At 43.3% G+C, this 13637-nt stretch overlaps 1 protein-coding gene across 1 annotated transcript in view; it reads left to right on the top strand.

Moving 5' to 3' along the window:
* LOC117357596 (keratin, type II cytoskeletal-like) overlaps positions 1–12963 on the top strand; it is a 29995-nt gene extending 17032 nt beyond the window's left edge. Inside the window, exons 5-9 of the mRNA XM_033938415.1 lie at positions 1985–2149; positions 6839–6964; positions 10340–10560; positions 10960–10994; positions 11241–12963. Of these exons, the coding sequence (XP_033794306.1) occupies positions 1985–2149; positions 6839–6964; positions 10340–10560; positions 10960–10994; positions 11241–11425 (732 nt within the window). The 3' untranslated portion in view covers positions 11426–12963. The remainder of the gene's footprint in view (positions 1–1984; positions 2150–6838; positions 6965–10339; positions 10561–10959; positions 10995–11240) is intronic.
* Positions 12964–13637: the final 674 nt, after the last annotated feature.

Below are 13637 nucleotides of genomic sequence, written 5' to 3'. Positions count from 1 at the left end.
TGCCCAGCTGGCCTGGAACTTCCTTTCCGATGTCTGAATTGACGTCGGAGGTGAAGGCTTGTATGCCCGGCGCTTGTACGCACCAGGCCTGGCTCAGGGAAGCAGGGAGAAATCGGCATGGTAGTTAGGGGGAAGGGGGTGGGGTGGCAGGGGGAGAGAGAAAAAGAATCGGGGAAGTGGAGAAATTAGCGCGATGGCTTGGGGGGGCAAGGGGAGAGAGAAAGAAAGACAGACAGGTAGGGGGAGAGACAAAAAGAAAGAGAGACAGAAAGAAAAGGGGAGGGGCAGAAAGAAAGAAATATTGGATTTACAGAAGAAGGAAGTGCAACTAGAGACTCATGAAATCACCAGACAAAAAGGTAGGAAAAATGATTTTCTTTTCTTTTTTTTTATAAGTCTTTATTAATTTTCAATTTGAAAACAGTGCATTAAAATAAACATAGAATTAACTTCATAGACAGCACTTACTATTGATCAAAGAATCCTTTGAACTATCTAACTTTTGCAAATGAACTGGGGTCCAAAAAACTCTATGTAACAAAAAGAACCAGGTTTGTCTAATAGATGCTGATGCTGTACATCTCATCCTCCAAGTCCAAATCCATTAAGTAGCAGGAATCTGCTGCTTAATCTCAATGCTCCAAATGTCTTTTAGGCGTGGCTTGCCTGTAGACAAAGACGGTCGGGTGATTCCACAGCTCCTCCTCCATCTGCAACACTAAGCTGATTACTCAGAGCAAATAGAGAAATTTTTCTTCTAAAACGGGCAAATTTCCTTACTAAGTCTACCAGGTATAAGAATGGCTTCTGGGAGGCAGTCAAAGTTAGAAGCAGCTTTCGCAGCAGGGGGAAATGCCAAGCGGGCCAAGCTTGACCCACCAACCTCATCTAAAATCCCCCTTCCGAAGGAGACCTCAGAATTTTAACAACTAATGCATAAATTAAATAATATTACAATCCTGCTTCAGAATAATATTACAAAATTAAACTTGGTACAGGAGGAAGTACATACTTTGTCTCAGCAATTAAAGGTATGTGAAAAAAACCCGGTCCTCTTAGAACACCGGGTAACAGAGGTGGAAAGCAGTTTGATTTCAGTTCAAAGTGCACACCAGATTAGCACGCATTAACTGTAGTGAAGGAAGAAAAGGCTTTCACTTCACTAAAGGACTTGTCATGGCATTCTCCCACTGTTCCATTATTAGCAGGCCTTTGGTGCAGCCTAGGGTTGCCAGATTTCCTCTATGAAAAAAGAGGATATCTGGTCTCGCCTCATTCTGCCCCCAACCCCACCCTGTTCTGCCTCCAGCCCTGCCCTATTCCACCCCTCCACGAACCTAGGACCACGTTTGTGCATGGGCGGATGTCAATTCAATGACATCACATGCATGTATATGACATCAACGCATTAACATCTGCGCAGATGCCCTCCAGATGTGACCCTGAGGTCGAGGACTTCCAAAATGCAGACAAACTGCTGGGTTTTGGAAATCCATCCGGGCACCCGGAGAGTCCTCTAGAAAGAGGACATGTCCGCATTTTCCCGGATCTCTGGTAACCCTAGTGCAGTCAGACATCAAATTTGGGATGGGTCTATGGGCAAAATGAAAAGGCATGAAATGTCCTTTCATCCGCACCCCCAGAAATTCATCTTAAGATATAAATACTTAAGGTGGCATGCACAAAAACTGAGAATGTGCAGAGTGCTGGCATGGGCAGCCCAGGAATCCTGCTGTTGACTGCTGAACTTGGCAGCAGAAAATTCTGGGACTTTCAGAGGAGGTCTTCAAGTAGCAGGGCTTGGTGATCCTTGCCAGCTACAGCAAGGATGCATTACTGCTGAATGAGTTCAAAGTGAGCGTGCTCATGCCCACCGGGGGCCTTCCTGTGGCTGTGCCATTGGTAAGAGCATATTTGAAGGAGATGAAGGCAGGAGGCAGGTCTGCTGTGAGCCAATCAGTAACACAGACTGTTAAATCCTTAGGAGCTCCAAGAACTGCAGACACAGATCTCTGATACATCAGTCATTTTATCCATGGACAATAACCGGAGCCTGGATTTGGACAGTATCATCGCTGATGTCAAGGCTCAATATGAAGACATTGCAAACAAGAGCCGGGCCGAAGCAGAGTCCGTGTACCAACATAAGGTAAGCTAGGGGTTGTTTTTCATTGTTTATGTGCATAACAGCCCATGATTCCTGTCAGCAATCTGGATAACACCACACTCAACTCTGCAAGCACAAACATTTTATTTTGTTGTATGTGAAAGTGGGAATTCATTAATGCACAATTATCAACATACGTGTAGCATATAGGGGCATCTATCTGTCAAAGCAGTGCATGCAAGAAGAATCATTTTGCTAATGCAGAGCATGCAGGTGTTTCTATTAACAGCCACCTAATCTTAGGTAGCAGGAACACATGTAAATAGGCTTTTATAGAATACAAGCAGAAAAGTATGTTCTAGACAGGTGGGTATGCATATGAGCAGAGTGCCCAGATATGCATGTAAATTATAGAATACCGTATACAGTATACTCAAATATAAACCAATCCAAATATAAAACAAGGTAACCTCTTTTTTCTCTTAAAAAAGGGGGGAAAAAGTTAACTCTATTATAAACTGAGGGTTTATATTCAAGTGCCCTGCCCTGCCAGGTTCTGCACCCTGTCCCCACTCCCTCCTTCCCATGATGCTGAGAAAGGCCTGCAAGGCATCATGGTAGGGAGGGAGTAGATACATAACCCCTGGTGGTCTAGCAGTGAGCCGGGACAGGAGGGATCCCTCCCGCCTCCTGTCCCAACCAACTCTAAAACATCCACACCTGTTCCTAAAGTATCTAGACAACTGATCCTCTCTTCTTTCTCCCCTCTATAGCGATTAACTTGTTCTATTGATCACTCTCTCCTCAAAAATGGATTTCCTGTCCTATTAACCCTCTTTCTTCCTCCCCTCTTAAAGTCAATCAATTTGTACCTTTGCTTAATCTTTGTAAACCGCATAAAACTTCACGGTATTGCGGTATATAAGCTGTTATTATTATTATTATTATTATTATTCCCTCCTTCCAGACCTCTAGAAAGCCTACCTTGAAAGCCTTGGTGGTCCAGGGGTGAACCGAGACAGGAGCAATCTTCCCACACTCCTGCCCCATGCAAGCCACTATCTAAAATGGCTGCCATGAGTTCCTGCAATAAACCCTATGAGATCACGCATTGACGTCTGCACATTTTTGGGTGCTCTCCAGCCACATCCATGAGATTAGTGTGCTATACCATAAATATGTGCCTATGCGCTATTCTCTAATACTGTATATACTCGAAAATAAACTGTCTCGGCCTACCACTAGGTGGTTTAAGTTAAGGGGAAGGGTTAATCTGCTGGCTGGGTTAGAGGGCAGAGGGGAGTAAGGGACAATCAAGCCATTGTGACAACACTGATAAGTTTGGCTCTTTTTAGGGGGCAGAGGGTACAGGGAAGGAAGTTGAGACAATGTTCAGAGCCTGGCAGGGAGGGGGGACAGTATTCAAAGCCTGGCAAGGAAGGGGGCTTGGTTCACAGCCTGGTAGGGAATGGGACTGAGTGCAGGCCAGGGAGGGAAGGGGGCTGGATGCAGAATTTGGCAGGGAAGGGGGATGAATGCAGAACCTTACAGGGGAGGGCGTGACGGAGGGGACACTGGGTGCAGATCCTGGCAGGGCATGGCACTTGAATGTTAAGCCCTCGACTTATATTCGATTCAACCATTTTTCCTCCTTTTGGGGGGGAAAAATGGGGGTCTCGACTTATATTTGGATCAACTTATATTCGAGTATATACAGTATATGTCTGTGTGCTGGTCTGTAAATAAATATGCATACTATATGTGCTAGTCTAAAAATATGTGCCCAGATACTATTCTCTAAATATGTCTATTCCCTATTTCCTAATATGTGCCTATGGGGCTCATTTTCAAAAAAGATAGACATTTAAAAGATGGCATAAGCCAGCACTTTAGCCATCTTACTAGTCAAAATATCCAAGTGGGCATTTTCAGAACTAACTTTCTGGGTGTTTTGTCTCCAGTGCGCCTAAACCATAAGGGGGCATGTTAGAAGAGTGTCTTGAGTGGAATTAGGATAAACTTAGCAGTTGGATGTTTTACAACGATAATCAAACATTTTATAAAACATCCAGGGCACAATTTGGCTGTTTTGGACTAGACTTATTTTTAAAATGAATAAGGGCAAAATAAAAAGGTATGGAACTCCTCTCTTATGAGGAAAGACTAAAACGGTTAGGGCTCTTCAGCTTGGAAAAGAGACGGCTGAGGGGAGATATGACTGAAGTCTACAAAATCCTGAGTGGAGTAGTACGGGTACAAGTGGATCGATTTTTCAAAATTACAAAGACTTGGGGACACTCGATGAAGTTACCGGGAAGTGCTCTTAAATCCAATAGAAGGAAATTTTTTTTCACTCAGATAATAGTTAAGCTCTGGAATGCGTTGTCAGAGGATGTGGTAACAGCGGATAGCGTAGCTGGTTTTAAGAATGGTTTGGACAAGTTCCTGGTGGAAAAGTCCATAGTTTGTTATTGAGAAAGACATGGGGGAAGCCACTGCTTGCTCTGTATTGGTAGCATGGAATATTGCTATACCTTGGGTTTTGGCCAGGTACTAGTGACCTGGATTGGCCACCGTGAGAACAGGTTACTGGGCTTGATGGACCATTGGTCTGACCCAGTAAGGCTATTCTTATGTTCCATGTTCTTAAACTGACCAGAAGACCACTGGAGGGATAAAAATATGGCCTTCATAGCTAACAGAATCCCAATAATTTACTTACAATAAGTGTTCTACAGAGAGGGAAAATGATATCAGAAACCTGCTCTGAGCCACAGCCACTAAAAATTTGACCAGCCTTGTGTGAACCCTTGAAGAAGCTGTTGATTGACAGTGAAACGGGTCCCATCGGGCAAGGGCTGTCTGCAGTTCATAAGATAAGTTTGGTCTGTTTAGTTAAGTACTTCCAGCACCATGTGTTTGTGCAAGAGGATTGATTAAGTGATTAAATTCCATATATAAAAATATTTTTAAAAATAAATATCTGAGAGGCTTTTTTGAGGATCGATGATAGAAACATGGAAACTGGTAAGTCTTGGGAAAGGTTTAGTCCTGATAATCAAGCAGGTTTCTGAGATCCTTTTTCCTCTCTGTACAACACTTATTATAAGCAGATTATTGAGATTCTGTTATTAGCTGTGAAGGTATCATTTTTATTCCCATGAACCATCTGTTCTGACTAGTAATGTTCCACATAGATTTTATAAAAAAATATGGCCCCCCACACTCTCCCCCTGTGGCCACTGACCCCCTTCCACCCCCAACTATCTGCATGAAACTGTACATATCTCTCTCCTTGACAGCTGCAGATACTGTGGCCAGTCTTAGTAGAGCTGTAAGAAGTTTTCGAGTAGCCTGGTGTGCAGTGCAGTAGACTACAGAGAAGGAGACTCAGGCTATATGCCACTTGTGATGGAACGTATGAGCTCCCAAAAACCCCACTGTACTGCCATATAGATGACACTTGCAGGTATAAAGGCTATTGGGATGGTAGGCAGGCACAGTAGGTTTTGGGGAAGTTTTGGAGGACTCACCATATAATGTACGAGGGTTATGGTGAAATGTGTATCTGGCATTCTTAATGTGAAGTTCACAAGACCCCCCCTAGGGTGCCCCACTGCTCTGCTGGCATATCTGTGTGGCTAGTCCATTAAAAATGCTGGCCCTTTCTACATGACTTGTTTTGGATGCTTTTAATGTGGACTTTTATTCAATAATGGCAAAAAAAAAAAATTAGACGTCTAGCTGGACAAAACATCTAGGGAGTCCATTTTCGGAAAAAAAAATTAGATGTCTAGCTGAGCCATTTTTGAAAAAAAAAACCCCCCACAACAAGCAAACCATAGACAACTTGTAGGTTTGAAAGTAGACATTTTCTCCACCCAGTTTTTGGACATTTTTCTCAAAATGTCCAAAGTCAGATTTAGGGCCTCTTCCAAAAATCTGCGCTAGCAGGTTTTAGCGCAGAAAGCCGTGCTGAATGGCCTGCGCTGCTCCCGACACTTATAGGAACTTACTATGCTACAAACTGCTAGTGCAGTTTGATAGAAGAGGCCCTTAGTCTATCATAAATGCCCCTCCAGATCTTATTCTCTAAATATATGCCTATACGCTATTCTATATATACTGTAATGTGCTATACTATAAATATCTGCATATTGCCATTAGTGTATTGCATGAGGGTGGACATACACATAGGTGGTGTCTTAGGACATAAAATTATGCACATAGGGGTCAATATTCAGCCATTAGTGGTGAGCATGTTTCTTACTGCCGACAGAGTTATTCCTGGATATTCAAAGCTGAGATTTGTGCAGACTTTGGCTTGAATATCTAGTTACTTTTAAGCTGGTTAATATTTTTATGCAGCACTATTCAGACTTTTATGCAGTAAACCTGGCCGCTTAAAGGCTGAACACTACTCGGGATCTAGCTAAATACTTGGGACCTAGGTTGGCCACTGTTGAAAACAGGATACTGGGCTTGATGGACCTTAGGTCTGTCTCAGTATGGCAATTCTTATGTTTTTATGATCCCTCTTATGCCTAGAATTCAGTTACAACAGGAAGGATCCCCCTCCCCCCTCTTTAATGTATTGTCATCATTCCTCAATTTCCTATCCTCCTTTAGAAACAGTAGTTCTGCTGTTCCATGGCTTCGTACCACAGTGATAGTCACTTTATTTGGTGCCCTTTTTATATCCTGGCTTAAGCTGTATTCTCTGCTTTCCAGTTCGAGGAATTGCAGCAGACTTCAGTCAGACACGGCGATGACCTCCGCAACACCAAGACAGAGATCTCTGAGCTGAGCCGCATGATCCAGCGTCTACAGTCAGAGATTGAGAATATGAAAGCCCAGGTGAGAGGCAGCTTCTCATTGCCATTTCTGGTACCTTTGGGAATGCTTTTTGGAAAGGACTGTGGTCTGCACAACTACTATAAGATATTCCTGAGTCATATACACCTGCCAGGCCCTTGCCTTTAAAATCATTGGGAAAGTCTGACTTATTAAGTATAGTACAATAAATGCAATCTGATCAGGAAACCACTACCGGTAATCCCTCCCAGGATTTTAGATCCAGTCTAACTTTTGAAGCTGATCAACTGAGGTAGTACATGGAACATGTCCAGCTTTCATAGATCATGGCCCTGGGGACTGGCATTGTGAGGGCATAAGAACAGCTCCCACACTCGTTTCCAGACACTCATACATCTTTCTGGGCCAGAGCCAAGCAGTGCTCTTTTCTCACGGGTATCATAAGGCTTTATTCATCCGTTGATCAGAGTTTTCTTAAACACGGCGTCTCCTGTCACACCTTTTCAAAGAGAGCATTGCAGAACTAGAGTTATTTGATCTACAGATGATGCAATTGGAAGAACTCTGAGTGAGAATCACTTGAACCCATTTGCAGCCATGAGGGGTGAAGCTAAATATTAGAAAAGCTGAATTTCTTGATGAATTGTCATCTTTCTTAATGAATCAGTTTAAGAAGCATCCAAAGAGGGTGCTTAGCTTTTGAGACCACACAGGTTCCTTCTTCTGAGAACGTCTGTCTGGCCTGCAAAACTCATGTACAACTATCAGCTTTTGATCCTTTCTATGCTAAGTCATTAAAAAGCACCACGATAACTTGCGACATATTTAGCTTTCTCAAGAGATAACATGGTTGCCAGAACTCTGCATTTCAAAGCAACGCTGTGCATGCTCTGTTCCACCATTTCAGAGCTGTGTTTGGAAGATCCCTTTTAGGTAGACAATGGGAGCTGGGCTATGATGACTTCTCTTTGCCCTTCTCCTATCCTATCTCAAGTTGGGGGAGGGGAGAACCTGGGATCTATGTTGTTTGCTCAGTTTTCTGAGTGGGTCTGATCTCAGGAGCAGGCTGTATAAGGACATAAACTTGCTGAGGATTAAGGAAGCCTGGGAAAATAATTAGCACAGTGTTCTGTGGGGAAGATGCAGGAGAGCCATGTGTTAGGGGGGGAAGGGAAGAATAGGAGAGGGCCTTCCAAGGGATGGTGAAGTGAAGGATGCCAGGAGATCCTTCCAGGAGTAGGAGACGGAATGTGAGGTGGAACTTCTAGGGATGGGAAAGAGGATAAAGAAGGAGCTCTCTGGTATTTAAGAGAGGGAAGGCTGAACCTGGCAGAGAGAACAGGGACAGGGAATGAAGAAGAGGAAGAAAGAACCTAGGACAGAAGAGAGAGGATGCAAGAGGAATGAGAAAAAATAAGGAAGAATCGAGAGCAAGAGATGGCAAAAGTGGAGCAGAGACAAGACCAGAGAATAAGAAACATTCACTGAGCCAGCAAATCATGCCAGAGACAAAATATTATAATTTATCAGTTTAAAATGTGTTAGAATCCAGTTTCAATTCTGCTGACCTGGCCAGGTCTCCCACATAGAATTTATCTGTTGGGACTAGTTGGATTTAGTTGGCTTGCTTTTCATTTTTCTAATACAATTAATTATTATATACTCATATGCAGGACATACCTGAAAGCTCAGAAATTTTTTATATGGGTTTGAAATATTTTGTGGTAACAAACTTTAGAGAAGGTATGTACCTTTAAATATGTTTAGAAGGGAGATAAATACAGTTTTACTGAACAATAACCCCCCCTTCCAAGTGAACTGCTTGCTCACTACCAGCAGTACAAAAAAACAAGCATCCCAGTTTCAAACGCAAAAAATCTGATAAACGTTCTGTAACCCCATTAATATTAATAACCCCTCCCCCCCTTTTATGAAGCAGTGTTAGCGTTTTTTTTTTTATCGCAGGCCATAGCAGTAAAAGTTCCAATGCTCACAGGAATTCTATAAGCATCAGAGCTTTTACTGCCACGACCGGCGATAAACGCTAATGCGGTGGGGGGGGGGGGGAGTTACTTTTGACACAAAAGAAAAACTCTGAAGGCCAGCATTAGAATTCATAGAGTGGAAGGGGCGGACAAAAAAGAGGTGGCACTCGAGTTTTAGAATTCTACCAAAGGTGTTTAAGAGCTAAAATCAGTCCTGTTCAAAGGTTACTATAGCTCGCCAAAGATGCAGAACATTTCCGTCAATCCTCCAGCCTTCAGTAATTTGTACTCTTGATGTTTAAGGACATATATAATTAATTGTAATGGTGCCTGGGAGGGAAAAAGTGGTTGTTAGCAGAAAGATCACCTATGATTCATGATTTCAGCCGAAATGCATGGTTTCAGGGCAGGGTGAGTGTACATGTTCAGAGCCTAATCGTCTGAGCCTGACAAGCTGCCTCTGAATTATGAATGAGGTGAAACAACCTGTCATCGTTCAGCAGTTCTGACATAGGCCCTCTTTTACAAAGGCCCGCTAAGCGTTTTAGCACGGATTTAGCACGCGCCGAATCAACGTGTGCGCTAACGCGCCCATAGGATAACATGCACGCGTTAGCATTTAGCGTGTCTTTAGCGCGTGATAATATTTAGCGCCCGCTAAAATGCATAGTGCACCTTTGTAAAAGAGGGGGATAGTCGTCCACTGCTATGCGCAGTTTCCAGGCACAGCATTGTGTCACCCTTTAGTGGCGTGAATATCACACAGAACCTTTGTCTAAAGGTGACAATGAAGATACTTGGCATGGCTGCATGTTAGCAATTTCTCTAAAACTTGTTTTTATTTAGACCTTGTCTCTGAAGCAAAGTATATAATATGTGGGAGGAGTTAAGAGCTTTGGCGCTGAAAAACCTGGGTCTGAGTTGCAAAGATTACACGCTGATCTGCATAGGTTTTCAATCTGTCTCGATCTAGTGGAGTGTGGCTTTTCATTCACCATTATACTCATTCTTTCACCACCTAAGATATAAGTCATCATAATGCATCCTTAGTTCACTTTTAGAGCGGTCTCCGTACAGTGGTCCACTCTCACATTCATGAAAATTTTCACAGCAAGTTATGTCATTCTCTGCCCAAGCTAATTGCTCAGTTTCAGCCACTCTCCGCCTATCAGGACTCCTAAAGAAGGCATAGGCTTGCCGAAACATGGCCCGTGTAGGGTCCCTTTACAATGACCTTTCCCAGAAGCAATTAGTGCAACTGTGAAAGTTGTTAAATGCGTTTTTGTAATTTTATATTTGATATTTTAATAAACTTTTGCAATTTTTAATTCCTGTTACATCCAGGGACTATTGTTCTAACTTTTGTTGTCTTGGAGGAGACGAGAGCAGTTAATATCCAGGTCTTAAAATCTTATTTTTGCACCCTTTTCAGCGTGCCAAACTGGAAGCATCCATTACTGAAGCAGAGGATCGTGGAGAGCATGCCCTAACTGACGCCAGGGCGAAACTGGCTGAACTAGAGGCTGCCTTGAGGAAGTCTAAGGAGGACATGGCAAGTCAGCTGCGGCAGTACCAGGAGCTGATGAATGTCAAGCTGGCTCTGGACATTGAGATCGCCACCTACAGGAAGCTGCTGGAAGGAGAAGAGAGCAGGTGGGTGCAATAGTCAAGCACAATACAGAAGGATACAAATAGGAAACATGACTAACAGCTATGCAGAGCTCTTTGGTATTTAATGAGGAGATCCCACTCATAGGTCTATTTCAAGACTGGGCAAACCACATGCTTGAATTTCTAAATGGGATGTAGGGAGACCAATCAAACTCTTGTTAATCCAGCCAACTGGTTCTGAGCCTGAATTTCATTGCAGTTGTGGAAAGGGCTACTGTCCAAGGCACATAGAACCATTATTACAGATACTGAACCAGTCATAGAGTACTGTCCAGAGAACCTAGATCTGTATCATTAAAGGTAATGAACCAATCTCAGGGTACTGTCCAAGGAACCTTCACCTTTCTTTGACCTTGCATTTGTCTTTTGTTTTCCTACCAGATTGTCTGGAGATGGGATTGGTGCCGTAAGCGTGTGTAAGTATTTCTCAGTTAGCTTTCTTAGCGTAAGGGAAAGTGTGGCTCACCGGTAGAGCTGCAGAGGTTGTGAGATCAAATCCCAGTGCTGCTCCTTGTGACCCTGGGCAAGTCACTTAATCCTCCAGTGCCCACTACTTTTGAGTGTCAAAGCCACAACTAAGGCAGCATACAAGTCCTCATTTCCTTCCCCTTAATTATATTTATTTGTTTTTGTGACGTGGATTAATGTATTTTTCCTTGCAGCGGTAGTGAACTCTGCCATGGGCAGCACTGGACTGGGCGGTGGTAGTGGATATGGCGTGAGCTTTGGAAGTGGCATGGGGAGCAGCGGGCTCAACTTCGGAGGTGGCATTGGTGGCTCTAGTGCCATGAAGTCTTCCTACTCAGTAACAACGACCTCTTCGAACAGGAGCAGTTTCAAGCGCTAAGTGCGGTCCCAGATGAAAGAAACGTATTCACTGCCTGTTGACAGCAACACCGCAAACCATTTTTCACCATGAATTAAAAAATAAAAATATCTCAGTTTTAGACGTTACTGCTACTCCTGCAATGGAAAGGCTTTCTTTCACCTTATCTGTTAGTGTTTAGAGTTATTGCAAATACAGTGGAGGAAATCAGTGAACAATGAGGGCAGGAAGCAATGCTAGTCAACTCTAGACCTCTTAGAAATTCACAGTAGAAGCTGAGATAATAAAGTATCAGCGGGCAGAGCCTTGGTCAGCCCCCTCTCACTACTAAAATGAGATACATAGGAATTCAGGTTAAGAACATAAGAATAGCCTTACTGGGTCAGACCAATGGTCCATCAAGCCCTATAGCCCATTCTCACGGTGGCCAATCCAAGTCATTAGTACCTGGCCAAAACCCAAGGTGTAGCAATGTTCCATGCTACCAATACCATGTCTTAATAACAGACTATGGACTTTTCCTCCAGGAACTTGTCCAAACCTTTCTTAAAACCCAGATTCACATGTGCATTTTCCAATTATGAAAATGAAGCACACTTCCTAGTTACTCTCAGTGTAGGGATGCACGGTGCAGGCCTCACTGATGCATTATAGCATGCTCCAATGCTATGTGTTCATTTTAGTACCACAGGAACATATCAGCCGTGTCCCTGCTTGACTGCAAGCCACAGTGCAATGAGAGAAAAGCGCCTCTGGAGTGTGAGGAGTTATATCTTTACCTGTCTAAGTGATTTATTGATACAAATGGTTGTTGTAGCTGTCAAAAGGCAGTCCCTCTTTCCTGCTCAACTTTTTCTGTTTCCTTCTGTTGATCCCCAAGCCTGCCCTGTCCCCCATTTTCTTCATCTGATGTCCAGGGTGCTGTTGCCTTGTCGGATGTTGTTGTCATTTGGATCAGAGATCTCTTTGGCTGGGAAAAGTCACAGTATATGATGTTCCTTTCATAACAAAGGCCCATAATCCTAGCTCCACATCTGATTCTCGGATTTCAATTCAGATAGATATAAAAGAGAAATAAAATATCCCTGTGCCTAGGTTACAAGAGATCACTGAGTATGCTGGGTAGAAAATTCCATGCTGTACCATGTGCTGATCCCACAATGCTAATGTACTTAGGCTCTTGCAAAATGCATTTGTTTCAGATAAGTTTCCAGGCCCTATAAAAATAGCAAAGGTGGAGTGTTCAAGAGATTTGATGATATTTAGAAAAATCATACAAGGAGAACAGCTGTGAGTACCAGCCAAAAGTTGCTTTCCAAACTAAATATACTATCAGGGCAGTTAACTATGCGAAGTCCCATGTTCCCTGTTGTAAATGTACAAGAGCGACACCGGTTACTTTGAAATACATTTTGTACCTTGTTCCAAACTGTAATTTCTGAGATCCAAATGATGGGTAACGTCTCCTGAGTTTTTGGAGAATGTGGAGTATGTGTGATGCAAAAAAGAAAAAGAAACCAAACCATTAAAAAAATAAAGTCCCTTATTCTGTCCAAAAATGACTGCTTCTGATGTTCACATTTTAAAGACTCTAATAGATTGGTTCAGTGATTTAGGACATGTCATATGACTAGGGTTACCAGATATACAGGAAAGCCCGGACATGTCCTCTTTTTAGAGAACTGTCCAGATTCCCAGACGGATTTTCCAAAACCTGTCAGTTTGTCCAGGTTTTGGCAAGTCCCGAGCTCCGGCCACGTCTGGAAAGCCTTCAACATGCATGCGCGGATGATATTACACGCATACTGGGGGCCCTCCTGATGCGGCCTGGAGGTTGGGGAAAAAGAGGCGAGGCTTTGGGGGCGGAGCTGGAGATAGGGCTAGGCTAGAGGTTGAATGGGATAGGTTGGAGGTAGAATAAGATGGGGCTGGGGGCAGAACAGAGCGGGGCCATACATCCGGGTTTGTCTAACATTAAATATGGTAACCCTACATATAACCTGCTCATTGATGTGGAGTCTGTATTCTAATTTGGATCCAGTTTTCCTTTTACCTCAGGATATCTGTGGATTTGTAGGTCTCATTTCCCAAGGATAAGCTGTATTCTACAGTACATTGGGGCTTTCCAAATCTGTCCTGGCAATTCTACAGTCGACCTTAAAACAGACATCTGTTTTCAGTGTTGAATTTTCATAGGCACCAGAACTACTGCCATCCCTTTACCTGGGGCTGC

Source organism: Geotrypetes seraphini, chromosome 3 (genome assembly GCF_902459505.1).
Source record: "Geotrypetes seraphini chromosome 3, aGeoSer1.1, whole genome shotgun sequence".
Classification (NCBI taxonomy): Eukaryota; Metazoa; Chordata; class Amphibia; order Gymnophiona; family Dermophiidae; genus Geotrypetes; species Geotrypetes seraphini.
This window is presented reverse-complemented; position numbering and strand designations above follow the sequence as displayed.